The 16,097-nt window shown below is 37.6% G+C and overlaps 1 protein-coding gene across 2 annotated transcripts; it reads left to right on the top strand.

Moving 5' to 3' along the window:
* On the top strand, window positions 1-15,341 carry LOC126373224 (keratin-associated protein 19-2-like). 2 transcript variants are annotated; one of them, XM_050019279.1, is made up of 5 exons: window positions 1-57; window positions 3,525-3,627; window positions 3,664-3,711; window positions 13,196-13,306; window positions 14,861-15,341. In XM_050019279.1, exons 1-5 carry the CDS (start codon window positions 46-48, stop codon window positions 15,055-15,057), a joined length of 471 nt encoding a protein of 156 aa, XP_049875236.1. In that variant the 5' UTR covers window positions 1-45; the 3' UTR covers window positions 15,058-15,341. The 2 variants fall into 2 exon arrangements, with proteins under 2 accessions (XP_049875236.1, XP_049875235.1); XM_050019278.1 differs by having other exon boundaries at window positions 3,525-3,711.
* The last annotated feature ends 756 nt before the right edge of the window (window positions 15,342-16,097 follow it).

Below are 16,097 nucleotides of genomic sequence, written 5' to 3'. Positions count from 1 at the left end.
CATCAGTCGTCTATTGTACAGTGTGGTGCAAACTAAACAAGCAACATGAAATTCTTGGTAAGGACCTCTTTTGACTACGCTCGAAGTTTATTATTTTCGGCATTTAAAAAATATTAACTTAAAAAAATAATTGTTCGAAATACGAAAATGTTCTGTGCGAAGTGTTTGTTTCAAAAAGGCGGGAAAGTACAATTCTATTTTTGAATTTTGATGTTATTTTTTTAAACATAGAAGGTAAATAATGTTTGTGAATAAATCAAAATTATGTTGTTTAAAAATATTACTAACAAGACTGACAGGCACTTACAAAAAAAATACAATAAGTAAACCTTCAATCGTATTACCAAATATTAATAAATTAAGTAAGTATAAAGAAAATAAATAAAATACACCAATTTTTATTGTAGCTACGAAATGAAAATAGTTCTTCTTTGCTAAAATGTAAATTTTACTTTACTTTATACACGAATTGCATTTTAGTTGCAAAGCGAGATTGTTCCAAACTATTTCAGTTGAAGAGTTTCATGAGTATGACTATAAGTATACTCATATACTCAGTGAGATTTTGAGCGCGAAGGTGAGTTAAGAAATAAAGTTTTACTAATCTCATTAGATATTCAACTAGTTTGCATATTTCGGGAATAAATTACATACCTATACACATACAGTGCATACGATGTCTTAGTTTTATCACAGATAGTACCTTATTTAAAAATTAAAAGAATAACAATGCATAGGTAAGGTATCTACCAAGTTTCCCAAGGGTGGGCAAAGGTGTATAGTACAAACACCCTATTCTCGCCAGCTACGTTAAAGCCCATTTAACGGAGGGCGGCTTGTTACCATTGTTAACGTATATTTTATCTATTAAAATGTATTTTTTTAAAACAGAAAAACGCTAAAAAACTTGTGTGAAAAAGAAAATACATGTACTTTCGTATTCCATGTCAGAGAATACCGAAATAAAGATACTATTTTACCACAAGAATATCTGAAATAATATATACCTACTGTTTGTTCTAGACAATTTTATATCATGCGTATAATATATTTTTCTAACCTAAAGAAAATTACAATACTGAACACAAAACTGTAGAAAAGATGTAGTCTATTTATTAGATAGCATAATAGAAATATGAGGAATTTATTTACTAAATATATTACCAAAACGTCTTGCTAAAATTAATTAACTAAGTAACTTATGAATTCCGATTTAATATTCAGTAACTGTAAGTACATTTTATTTTAATTATAACTTTGAAATGTTTTACTAATGTGTCACTGGTTCGTATCGCGGCTCTAAACCAGTGAATTCGAATTTATGAGTTTGAATTCATGTTTGGATCTTAGATAATTGATATCACGTGGCTCCAGGATTTGTGCCCGGTTAATGGCAATAGGCTCACCCCTATTATATGGGACTCAAACATGGCTGGCGCGGAGTGGGTACAGTCATGAGCAATATAATGTACCCACTTTAGGACTCTGTCGCACTAACATATTTGACATTTATTGAGACTTACAGTTCAATTTGTCAAAAAAGTTAATGTGACATGGTACCAAAATGTACATATATTAACCTCTCATATGCCGAGATACCAGACACAATAGATTTTACATTGTGTCTGGTCGAGATCCGCGTTCCGGCGTTCGAAAGATTAATGCTCGTAACCGTACACTCTACATTTCTGATAACCCCTTCGTAACATTTCCTATGTCATGTTCATTATTATGCACAACAATAGGGTATTTGACTGACTCAAAGATAAATTATAAAACGCTAATCTAGAAATAGAAACCAGTATAAGATAATCAAAAATCAATCCCATTTTAGTTTTCGAGTTATGTTCGAATTTTATTTATGAATTACTAGCGACCCTAGCGGCTTCGCTCGGGTGCAATGCTGAGAAAAAAAATGAAATTATTTACATCACCTTAAAAACCTCAAAAATAACAGTATTTCTCTACTATTTAATGGATGCTATTATACATATAAACCTTCCTCTTGAATCACTCTATCTACTAAAACAAACCGCATCAAAATTTTTGCGTACTTTTAAAGATTTAAGCGTACCTATGTACGCTTTAAAGATTTAAGCGTACCTATATTCCAATGGATATAGGGACAGAAAAAACGATTTTGTTTTATGTATTGAAGTAACAATGAGTACGACGTTTGATCGCTTTTATTGATGACGTCACAGGATTGTATTCCATACATATTCCATAGAAACTTTCGTAAAAAGTATCTCATTTGACCAGGTTGTCAAGTAGCCTATTATGTCATTAACATTTACCCAGCTAGGTTTCCCAACTTCATATCATGTCTAATCAACCCTTTGTTGTGTTTGAGGAAGTTGTAGCCTCATTACTCCATAGGTTGGTTGGCTTGGTTGGTTGAAGGTCGAATTTGTACATTCTACTAATGTATACAATTAGTGTTTCTGCGTCATTTCGGCCAATTTTAGGTACTGGTACTTTGTGATTAGAGATATGGTCGAAGAATCAGCTGCATAATATTATGGTACATTAAATTGGGTAGCTTCCTAGGTCAAAGATAAATTATGAAATTCTGATTTCTAAACAAAGACAAATCTAAAGATGACAAGAAATGTTTTCTCTTAATTAAAGCACATAATAACGGGTTCTTACCGCGTTTAAATGGGGATATGAGACTCCCGATATTTCGACACTGTTGCAAGTGCCATGATCCCGGGATGACTGATGAGATTGGAGTGGAGTAGGTAGATCCATAATTTTCTACGATGTCGAAATATCGGGAGTCTCATATCCCCATTTAAACGCGGTAAGAACCCGTTATTATGTGCTTTAATTATGATAATAACCGCGTAAACTTAAAACAATGTTTTCTCTTTTCTATTCCACTTATTTGTGAATTTTAATAAAGAAAAATGTAATAATATGTGCGACATTTTTCACGTTTTTCTATGACGTTTCAGGTTGCTTTTTCAGCAATTTCGTATTTTAACGTTTAGTAAAAAGTAACTTATTTGGTTGGTTGGAAACTACCCTATTTTTTTTTTAATTTATTTATTTGATAAACTTTGAGTATACAGTTTTGACGCATAGCATCGCTAAACCAGGAATGGTTTGTTTGTATTGCAGACGTAGATACGTATACATGCTTGAATTGGCCCCAACTTTAAAAAGAAAATTTGTATGGTGTGGGTGATATATACGAATGTAAGAACCCGTCTATTTAGTGATGGGATATTGTGATTATGATATGCAAGTAAAATGGAACCTTACTGAAACAGAAGTTATAAGAATGAGAGCCGTCAGCGCTCGCTATTTGTCCGGCCAAGTAGTTAATACTATCTAAAACAAACCTATAATAAGTCAACATATTGATGACCTTCCATTTCATATACTTTTTAACATTTTTTAAACTGCAATAGTAGTTTTTTTTTTTCACCTAACATTAACTATTTGGCCGGACAAATGGGGATAATGAACGTGAGCACAGTACGTATAATTTAATCATTTTTTTATTTCTCTTGCAGATCGTAGCAGCTCTTGCCATCGCGGCAGTGTGCGCCGAAGAGGCTAAAAAGACCGAGAAACGAGGTCTGTCCGGTCTCGGCTATGGCGGTCTAGGATACGATGGCGGTCTCGGCTATGGAAGCGGTCTCGGCTATGGAGGCGGTCTCGGCTATGGAGGCGTCGGCTATGGCGGTTACGGCGGCTATGGTAAGTGAACTGACACGTAACTCAACTGTGTCAATAACACTATTGACTAACGATCCTACGATCTGCCCTTCACTACGGCACTAAAAATACGTTATATACGATCCTGACGACGCGATTACTCTAGCCATAGAGGCGGCCAATCAGCTCGCGACAACAAACACTTCAGGACCCCGACACCCCGCGTGGTCGACGATTTCCCTCTTTCGGTGCTTACCGCTATCGACCCACTAGGGTCGATTAATTATTTCAAATATGATCCCTTCAGACGACGCCGAAGCTAAGGTTCGCGCCTACCTTGCCCAATTTGCCCTTCACTGATGGACTATTTGTGCATAATAGTTTATTGTATCTATTCAGGACAATACTTAGAAACAAATACAATGGGGACATTAGATACAAAAGGTATAGCATTGCAGTCTGTGCACATAAAATACGCGTGCATGTTAGATACTTATATTACGCAATTTCTGTTCTCATAATTTTCGTAAATTTTTTTTTTCTACTTGACAAACTTGTCAAATGAGATACTTTTTTCCAACGTCAACACGAAAGTTTTCTTTGAAGTTTGTTTGGAAATACTGTCCTGTGACGTCATCAATAAAAACGGTCAAACGTCGTCCTCATGGTTACTTAATTCATAAATAAAATTCGTAAATAAGTCGAAAAGGAAAATAAGATTTATTTTATTCAATTCCTAGATTAGCATTATATTAATTATCTTTGACCCACTAAAATACACATAACATAACATAACAAATACTTTATTGCACAAACAGGAAAAACAAAATACAAAACAAAAGAGAAACAGACACACACACACACTATAGTATACAGAGTGTTAGTGACATCGTAACGAAAACTTTGAGGGATGATTCAGACCGTCATTCTGAGTTTATATCAAGTGAAATTTTCCGTCGCTAAAAACACTAAAATTTGCTTGACTTTTCCTACAAGAAACACTTGATATCAACTCAGAATTATGGTCTGGATCATCCCCTTCAGTATTCGTTAAAATGTCACTAACACCTTGTATTTTATCTGTTTCGATTCTTAACCGCAATGCGGAACCCATAAGGCTGGATTCTTTACTTTATTACTTTAGACAAGTGCTTTGGTTTATAGTTAATTTGAACGAGGCTCAATAGCCTGGAAAGGCCACTTGAGTGTAGTATTAGATCGATAAGAGTGCACTTACTAGAGTCAGCTCTGAAACACGCCAATCTTTATTCTAGAACTGGTTTGGAAATAAAAAACAACATTCAAATCTAATCATTTATTTAATTTGTATTATACATTTATTTCATTGAGTAATCATCTTATTTGATTCATTTGTTTGTTTATATAAGTAAAGAAATAACAATCTAAGATAACATAACATTTCATCGGCAGCTATCGCCTTTTAGAAACGATATAAGAATAACATTTTTTAATTTATATAATTATATTAGCAAATATGTATACTTAAAACAAACTTTAAGTATAACTATAACTTTGGATAGTATCATTTACAAAAAAGTAATAATGATGGTGAATTTTACACCAAAGTATAGGTAAGAAGCAGAATTCGAGTTAATCTTTTTACTTACAAAAAAGCAATGTAGAGAAGACAAACACAACTCAACACATTTGGTAGTTGAGGATTTGTGCCCGGTTAATAGCAATAGGCTCGTTCGTATTAACTGGCTAGTATACATCTCTGCCTACCCTTTCAGAGATAGAAGGCGTAATGCCATGTTATGTTGTGTCATAAAAAGTTTTCAGATGACATCAGAAACGAAACGCCAATTCTCAATCGCCATCTTTGCTTCAAAAATCTATTTACCTATACCCACGACAAAATGTAAGTTCCCCAAACACAACTTCTCAACAATAATACCACTGTTCGAAATTCAAAACCTAGTTTTCACGTATCAATAGCTCATAAAACTTACACAGCGCCCTCAGGCCTTAGCCGACCAAGTTTAAATTGACCAAAAGCTTTTAGTTTCCGCCGTAGTAGCCGGCAGTTTGAATTCAAAAGGTTTTCATTTTCTTCAATTTGCAGTTTGTGAGTTGGAATAGAATTGTTCGGGAGGAAATTTTGTTGATTTCGGAGGGGGTTGCTATTTGACAGTGACTGTCAAGTGTCAAAGTCTGTTGCGATTAGTTTGTAACTTCATACTAAAAGTAATAGCAGATAAATAGTTCTGTTCCGGGACTAATTGATATGGCAGCCATTTTTTAACCGACTTCATAAACGAGTAGAGAAAGGTTTTTACAGAAACAAATGCCGTTTAACCTTCCCTTTGACAGTAAACCAGGTACATAATAATTCTCAAGTGTGTCAAATTTAATACAAATGTTCGTTAAATTCTGGCTCATTAAAAGTTTCTAATATAATTTATCTTTGTTTAATTCAACACGTGAACAAAATTTCTAAGCGCCAAATGAGCCAGCACCGTAGCTAGGGTGTTAATACAGCCAGTGTAGCTTCCTAACATAACATAAGCTCACGACTATATCCCAATTGGGGTAGTCAGAGGTAGAAGACAAGATGAACTAAGTACCCACACCTCAACGAGCTTTCGGTACCTACCTATACCATAAATCATACATCAGAATCGGAAATCAGAATCATTTATTCAACGTAATTATCATGGATAAACTTGTTGAAGATCAGTTTACCATTTTGGTATCTACGACATTTCACAAGGTGTTATGACTGAGGAGAAGAAATGACAAGACACTGCAACAGCAACACATCTTTTAAATCAATGAGGAGAAACACATTTAATACCAGGCCTTTTTATCACTAATATTTTAATAAGCATTTGTAACTATCACAACAGTTTCCAACAAAGAAGAAGAGCCTAATAGTCTGAAGGTATATTAACCAAATCATCCTCCCAAACGTGCCGATAATATTCGCGACGTTACCTCTGTAAAGCCAACGAGATTCCTGAAGCTAAAAAATATGAATTTATCAAATGTAAATTAATTAAAATCTCGTGTTGATTATGAAGCCAAGCAACCCATTCATTCATCCTTGGGGTGACACCATTGACATGTATAATACCAGTTCGCTGGACCTCATTTTCTAAACAAAATGACAGGTTTTATGTGCCGCCGTGTAGTTTGGACTTGCCTATAATAATTGTCGTGCAATATTGTGTAACGTTTAATATAACACTTAATCTGTGCCTTTACCTATTTGTTTTGCGATAATTATCATTTTTGGTACCTACATACCTACTATTGAGGTTTAATCTTTTTAGAAATGTCGATTTTGTCACAATATTTTATCGATTGCTATGTGTCATCCCTAATATTAGTTCCGTGGGCGCTCACGCGAAGTCCCGCAGCAATCAGCGCCAAAATGACGGCCTCCGTGGTCCAGTGGTTGAGCGTTGCGCTCACGATCCGGAGGTCCCGGGTTCGAATCCCGGTGGGGATATTTCACAAAAATCATTTTGGGATCCCTAGTTTGGTTAGGACATTGCAGTCTGATCACCTGTATGTCCGAAAGTAAGATAATCCGTGCTTCGGAAGGCACGTTACGCCGTTGGTCCCGGTTACTACTTACTAATGTAAGTACGTCAGGGACCTTTGGCGACTCAGTAATAACCGTGATACCAGAGTTGATGAGGTTGATAATCCACCTCACAACCCACACGATAAGAAGGATGATGAAAATCTAATATGGTATGATTTTGGCATCACCAATCCAGCGTACTTGTATTATACCTGAGGTAGACCGGGTGTCCCCAGCCTGGCGGCGCCACTGAATCTAACTAGCAGACTTTCTAACTTTGTTAAAGATTCCCCAAACTGGTAGTCAAATTAATTTTGTATTCGTGCATAGTGTTAGGTATTTAGTGATGTCATTTCAGCGACAAGATATTCCCTTAGGTTTAGGGACTGGAATTCATAGATTATACTATTAAATTAACACATTGCAAGGTGTGTATTACACATTCAAAAATGATATGGAGCGTACTTTACCACACTTAGCTTATAGAATATCATGGCTCCCCGGAGTGGTTGATGATTTCCATTATTCACCGCTTATCACTATCATACCCTTCCTTCGAATTTCAAATATAGTCCTTTCAATCGAACGTCCTGAACCGAGGTTCGCGCCCAACTGGAACCCTTAGTGGGCGCTCCCCATTTTTCCGTCCAAGTATAATTAATGTTATATTCCACAAATCTACTTAAAAAAATACTATTTGGCTGCCATCACTACTTTCCCAGTCGAAAAGGGAAGGAGTAAATTGTTTTATGATAAGAATTACATGCCACAATTGTACTTATATAAAGTGTCTATAAAAGAACCGGCTTTAAAAAGTAAATTATCTGCACTAAGTCTGCCTTGAAGTTTACACTGTACTAAATGAGAAAATAAAAGCAGTAATTAGTTAAACGCACAAGTTCGTAAGTAATAGGGAGGGGGAACTAAAGTGCCTTCCAAGTCTGCAGCGCTCGTTACTCATAGAGACGCCCGTACGGATAACCAGATTTATCCGGATACATACATAAAATTGGAGGAGCTCGGTGGCGCAGCGGTAAACGCGCTCGGTCTGCGATTGTTGTAGTTAAGCAACTTTCGCAAAGGCCGGTCATAGGATGGGTGACCACAAAAAAAAGTTTTCATCTCGAGCTCCTTCGTGCTTCGGAAGGCACGGTAAGCCGTTGGTCCCGGCTGCATTAGCAGTCGTTAATAACCATCAATCCGCACTGGGCCCGCGTGGTGGTTTAAGGCCCGATCTCCCTATCCATCCATAGGGAAGGCCCGTGCCCCAGCAGTGGGGACGTTAATGGGCTGGTGATGATGACATACATAACATAAGCAAGAGAAGTACGTGAGGATCGAAGCAAATGGAAGTCCAAAGTCTCCTAGACCTTTGGGAAATATGCGTGAGTTGAGTCACACATAAAACCTCATCAATTTCCCATTGACTTTGTGACGTAACTTATTGAAGATTAACAGCAAATGTTATTAACTACTAGACCGGATTTGGGGTAAGAGAGACGATGGAATATCAGTTACTGCCATCCTTAAATATGTAGTACAATGGGGTGTTACATAGGCATAGGAACTAAAACATGGATCCTGTAGAGCACAGCAACGTTGAAGGGAAGAGAGGAAGTGTGCTAAAATTAAAACTTATCATTTAAAAATTTGCAGTTACTGTTTAGCATATTCCTACCACTATTCTGTGAAATGCAAACACTTTTAATCCTGAACGTCACACCCCTAAGTCCAACAACACTGCAGCTCAACTTGCCGACAATATTATACGGAACCTTGCCATTTCACTTCAATCTCTTCTTATAGGGCTTGAATAACAGATTTCCACTCCTCGCGATCTTCTGCAGCCTCTGTAGCTTGCTCCCATGATATGCCGAGAGAGATTAAATTAATTAAAGATAATTATCATAGGTTGTATCACAGAGATAATTGGCATCATTTCTGTAATTTCGTGCCTAGTTAATAGCCCCGATTCCTGCAGACACCGTCTAATTTTATTTTAAGTTATATCCGTCATTTTCATATCCGTCGAAAAGGAAAAAAAAAAAAAAAAAATAAAATAAAATACATTTATTTCAAGCAACATAAGGCTCATATACAATACTTTTGACACAATACAGTAAAAATAAAAAATAAATAAAAAAAACAAAATGAAATGACAACTAGATGATATAAAATACAATGAAAATAAACTAAAATAAAATTAAAATGAAATAAAAAAAAAAAAGGACGGATGATTCACAGCTCTTAATTTTAGGAAGAATGAGTGAATGAATGAATAACCCGGGCGAATCAAAAGGTACGTCGCTGGTATGCAATCCGTTTTACGTGCTGTCTAATTAACTGTGTCGGGTTATTGACTGATGTAAAATTTTTAGACGGTTGGTTTAGATTTGTGCTTAAAATTGACGTGTGTTCCATAAATTTTATGCTTGTCGATTACCCGTCCCTTTCCTTTTCGGCGGATAAGAAAATGACAGATATAACTTAAAATAAAATTAGATGGTATTTACAGGAATTAGCACCAATGGCAATAGACTCGCCCGCTATTACATAGGACAAAAACATAGCTGCCGTGAAGTGGGTGTATATAAAGGTATTACACACCTCTACTTACTCCTTCTACCCAGGTCTGCCAACCATTGCCCAATGGCTCAAATTAGCTTCAAAACGTTTTTTCGGTCCCCTGGTAGTTGCGGCTTCCGAATACATCCCGCTTAGGGACGGTACTGAAAAGTATCGGCGTCCGAAGGATGTAATATACGATCCCGACGACCCGATTACTCTAGCCATAGAGGCAGCTGTAATTGTGATGCCGGGTGAGAGCCTTCAGCGCTCCCCATTTGTCCGGCCAAGTAGTCAATACCACCTGTGGCAAATCTACAATAAGTCACGTCAAAATAAAATAATTACTCCTTCGGGGTACAGGCGTAATATAATGTTTTGTGTTAAGAGCTAAAGCTTTTTTCAAATAATTGATTTAGGTACTGAAAAAGTACTATGCCACCATTTTATTATAATTATCTAGTAGATAATTTTAGGATTAATTATACTACTAGTAGGGTAAGCAGTACTACTGTTTCCCTGGTATGTACACAGGGTGTTAGTGATACCGTACTAAATACTGAGGGGAATGATTCAGACCATGATTCTGAGTTAATATCAAGTGGAATTTTCCGTCGCAAAATACATAAAAATTTTGTGTGTCTTTTAATTATTTTCAGTTTCATACTTTTGCAACGGAGAATTCCACTTGATATCAACTCAGGATCATCAGCTGAATCATCCTTCAAAGTTTTCGTTACGATGTCACTTACACCTTAAATGTACTATATTCACCCAATACTCGTTAACAATGTTTAAGTCCCACGATTGCGGGCGAGTTTGCTATTAACCAGTCATAGATCATGGAAACCACGTGATATGAATTATCTATGATCCAAACATGAATTCAAAAACAAATTCGACAATCATTGGTATAGGCCTGAAATGAATAAATGATTATCACGTGCTCAGCGGTGAAGGGAAACATCGTGAGGAAACCCACACTCCCGAGAAATGCATTTCGGAGGTATGAGACCTAACCTGTATTGGGCTGGTTTTCCCTTCGCGGGTTGGAAGGTCAGACTGGCAGTCGCTTCAGTAAAAAACCGGACCTGTCAAATCTTCAGGTTAGGTAAGAAGACCCTGTGAAAAATAAGGATAACGCTAGGGAGATAATGATTATGTAACAATGTATTGACGTCAAAATTGCATTGAAGTGTCAGAGTTCTTGCTAATCTGGCAGCTGGTTTAATAGTCCAAGATACTCTGGGCAAGCAACGGCCTGCCCAGCTGGTGTTCAAAGATACAAATTGAACTTAATAACATTCGCAATCAGGAACCATTAGCTTCAAGGGCCTTAGGGAGGAATGCAATGCTCTATTTCAGTCTACGTACTGAACTTACTCCAATCTAACAGTATATATAATGTTATACAATAACAAAGGCGTTGAGCGGTAATATCAACTCTATACAATATGTTTAGTGACACCGAATACTGAGGGGTATGATTCAACTCATGATCACAATACAATACAAAAATATATTTTATTGCGCCAAAATAAAAGGAAACATTTACAAAAAAACTCTTAACTATGTACATGGCAAATGGCGGCCTTATCGCTTAAAGCGATTTCTTCCAGACAACCATAAGGCGAGGAAAAATTTGAAAATTGAAATTGAAAAATAGCGGGAACTACAAATACATACATACGGAATTCTATAGTGTCTGCTTACCCCAGTGGGAAATAGGCGTGAGTTTATGTATGTATTATGTGTAATGTATTTTTATGTGTAATGTTTGTGTATTTGTATGTATGTGTAAATAAAATATTACTGCCCTGAGAGAAAAAAAAAACGTCGTAAACACGAAAATAATTTGTATTGTTCTAAACGGGAAGTGAATACCATAATAAGCATATAATTAAAACTTGCTTCCTACCACCTTCTTTGATGGTCACCACACTCGGACGGTAGGTTTCACCATCCATAGCGGTCACGTATACAATGTCACACGGTGCAATGACAAACATAAAAACGTGGGAATAATCCTTGACATACTAAGAAACGTAATTATTCGGTTTGTAACTTCATAATTTTATTATTACCATTAATTTGACGTAATTTCATAGGAAGCTCAATTAGGGCATTGACCTCTGAACTTATGTTGCTTCCTGAAGAGGTTTTGCTCTGTCTACCCATGGGGGATAGCAGGTGTGAATGTATGTACAAAATATACTAAATACAAATATTACTTTATTGCACACAACAGCCTCCGTGGTCTAGTGGTTAGAGCGTTAGGCTCACGATCTGGAGGTCCGGATTCGATTCCCGATGGGGACATTGTCGAAATCACTTTGTGAGACTGTCCTTTGTTTGGTAAGGACTTGAATCACCTGATTGTCCGACAAAGTAAGATGATTCCGTGCTTCGGAGGGCACGTTAAGCCGTTGGTCCCGGCTATTAGCCGTAAAAACACCTCCACCAACCCGCAGTGGAGCAGCGTGGTGGAGTATGCTCCATACCCCCTACGGTTGATTGAGGGGAGGTCTGTGCCCAGTAGCGGGACGAATGTAGGCTATTTATGTACTATTAAGTATTTTGTTACAAACTGGATAAATCAATGATAAATTGATAAAGTGTTCACACTTCAGCAGGTACATAACCTTTAAAGGAAGTAGGTATGACTATGTCACCCTGAAATATAAAAAAACGAGTTTTTTTTTCATTGTTTTTTTTTATATGTTCAATGCCTAACAAATTATTAATCAAACTGACAAAGGCCGAATGTTTTTGTGATAAGTTTAAAAAAGTAACCACTCAATGAACTTTTTTTAGACAATACTCGCGTGACCAGTGATTTGGCCTTTCCCGGGAATGTTCCCAAAGTGGGAATGTACCCGTTGTAAAAACTGGCTGCCTTTTTAAAATTGATATGTCTCATGGAGGAGCTCGGTGGCGCAGCGGTAAACGCGCTCGGTCTGCGATTGTTGAAGTAACGCAACTTTCGCAAAGGCCGGTCATAGGATGGGTGACCACAAAAAAGTTTTCATCTCGAGCTCCTCCGTGCTTCGGAAGGCACGTTAAGCCGTTGGTCCCGGCTGCATTAGCAGTCGTTAATAACCACCTATCCGCACTGGGCCCGCGTGGTGGTTTAAGGCCCGATCTCCCTATCCATCCATAGGGAAGGCCCGTGCCCCAGCAGTGGGGACGTTAATGGGCTGATGATGATGATCTCGACTAAGGGTGTCGTCTGGGAGGATTATATTTGAGAGATTCGGCAAAACTGCATCCAACCCATGATAATTAATAATGGTAGGTATAAACTACGATACTAAGTGATACTAAGTGTGTGTAGCTGACATCTGATGGACAACCATAGTGTGAATTTTATGGACAATTAACATAAAAACCGTATTTTTTTCGTTTCAGCCGCTCCCGTTGCAGTTAGCAAGGTCGCCTACACCACCCACCACGTGCCCAGCTATGGCGGCTATGGCGCATATGGCGGTCTAGGCGGCTATGGGGGCTATGGCGGTCTTGGTATGTCACCCTTTTACAATCACTTGATTAGACCCAGAATGTTTTAAAGAAAGACCAGGAAAAGAGTATTCTAAACCGGCGAGCGTGCATGAAGTCATTGATGAGCATGGAAGTAGCTAAAGTGGTGTGTCAGGGTCGTAGTAAGTCGAATTCTGTGGTCTCTGCCAACCCTAACGGGTACTCTACTGGATGGAGCTGATTTAAGTACCTTGTAGGCCCTTGGTATATATAAGCTCACGACTATATCCCAATTGGGATAGTCAGAGAGCTTCCTGTAAGGCGTGATAGATAGGTCTTAGTATACGCAATTAACAAAGATATTAAAAGTTTTCATACCACCAACAACCTGTACCTGTACGTAAAAATGTATCTCTCCTTCCGAGAAACTGTGAAAGGCATACTTACAATACAAGAAATAAACATAAAATTGCTATTCAAAATTCTAGATTAAGTAAATTAAATTCATTTTTTTTGGGGTTATGTATACGTTTTTACAATAAAATACCAGATAATATTTCAAATTTGTCAGAAAATAAATTTAAAGCTCATGTGAAGCTTGCTTTATGTAAAAAAGCTTATTATAAGATTAATGACTACCTAAATGATAAAAATGTCTGGTATTGAATGTGTTCCTCTAGTTATTAAATAACTTGTAATGTATATCCTCATTGGTTTTTAAAAGATGCGTTGCTGTTGCAGTTTCTTGTCATTTCTTCTCCTCAGCCATAACACCTTGCGAAATGACGTAAATTCAAAAATGTTACATTGACCATCAACAAGTTTATCCATGATAATTACGTTGAATAAATGATTCTGATTTCTGATTTCCTGCAGTGGAGCAGCGTGGTGGAGTATGCTCCACACCCTTCAGGTTTATCGAGGGGAGGCCTAGGCCCACCAGTGGGGAAAGTTTTAATCTTTGCAATTTACAAAATTGCAACAAATTGAAGTATAATCCATACAGCCAATAGTCAATAGTCAAAGTAGTTATCTACCTATACTTTTAACCAAATTTTCAGTATTTCTGTACTTAAAAAGGATATTTCATAACACCACCGCATACAAAGGAAGCGAAATATTACCGATAAGTTGATTGTGTATAGACTCTCAGGTTATTATCACATGAAATCTATATCAATTGTTTGAGGGGGTCAATGTATACATGTTTCCCACAGTCAGACAATTAGTGACTAAATTAGACAGCACAACGATTGTAGACTTTATTACCATGGCATAAACTTAGTGCGTACTGTTTCTGTGACATAATACGTGTGTCTTTGACCTTATTTCTAGATTGAGTACTATATTTCTGTTGATTCATCAACTCTTTGTCTTTTTTATATTACCCTGAGTCTGTTTTTATAGGTTTGCTTCCCTTTGCGGCAAATCTACACAATAAGTCACGCCAAAAAAAGATGTGAATCTCGACTACCCCTTCATATCAGAATCATCCAAAGCGCCTCATTTTCAATTGCCCAATTTTTCCATCACATGGTCTATGATACGGTAGTTATACTATTATACATAGTTTCATAATATACTTCTTATTTTCAGGCGGTTACGGAGGTCATTATGGTCCCGCTTTGAGCTACTCTAACTACAACGGCTACAGCGGTCTTGGCGGCTATGGCGGCTACGGCGGACACAGCGGCTATGGCGGCTATGGAGGCTATGGCGGCTATGCCGGCTATGGCGGATATGGCGGACACGGTCTCGGATATGGCGGTCTCGGCTACTACGGTCATCACTAACTCCAACATCGAAGAAACGACGACATTGTGTTCAAATTCTCCGCTCTTAATACTCATGGTTTTATGATTGTATTTAATTGACTCACTGCCAATTTTGATTTCCATTTTTTACAATCGCTTTTCCCAAAGATTCGTAAGGTTTTCGGAATCGATTTTTTTAATGTATTATAACACGTTGTACCTTTAAATTGAGTACAAGTTCGAGTCAATTTTATTGATTTTTACAACGAATTTTACGCCCAAGAGTCTTTGTAAATAATAATTAAATAAAATGTAATAAAAATGATACTGTATTTCATTAAATTTACTATAATACTAATATTACAAATGCAACTAAAAACTTCTTCTTATCGTGTGGGTTGTGAGATGGAATACCAACCTTATCAACTCTGGTGTCAGGGTTATTACGGAGCCGCCAAATGACCCTGACATGGCTCATGTAACGACGACATACTTACACCAGTAAGTAGTAACCGGGACCAACGGCTTAACGTGCCTTCCGAAGCACGGATCATCTTACTTTCGGACAATCAGGTGATCAGCCAGTAATGTCCTAACCAAACTAGTGATCACAAAGTGATTTTCGTGATCTGAGCCCAACGCTCAACTACTGGACCACGGAAGCCGTAAAAACTAAGTAAAAACTCACAAACTATTCATTAGCGTTTGATCATTTATTGAAATGAGGCAGTAAGTACCACTATACTAATGAACGGTACACATCTATACAATGAGGGAGTTTTCAGGGTACGTTCCCCAAGAAAAATGTAGATGGGGCTGTACAGAGTTGCCTTCCTTTAGCCTTCTTCTTCTAATTTCATGGATAACAGGCATAATTATGCATCCTTAGGCGATTTGCACACGGCGCCGCGCACCGCCGCGGTGGGCGGTGAGGCGGTTCTCATGTCGCATTGGCCTGTATGAAATCCGTTGGTGCCTCACACACGTACACCGCCCGACCGCGCGGTGAAGCGGTGCTTTCGCCGCCACCGCCCCTCCGCGCTGCCATCCGCGCGAATCGTCGTGAGTGCAGGAGGTGT

The sequence above is a fragment of the Pectinophora gossypiella genome, chromosome 15 (assembly GCF_024362695.1).
Source record: "Pectinophora gossypiella chromosome 15, ilPecGoss1.1, whole genome shotgun sequence".
Classification (NCBI taxonomy): domain Eukaryota; kingdom Metazoa; phylum Arthropoda; class Insecta; order Lepidoptera; family Gelechiidae; genus Pectinophora; species Pectinophora gossypiella.
This window is presented reverse-complemented; position numbering and strand designations above follow the sequence as displayed.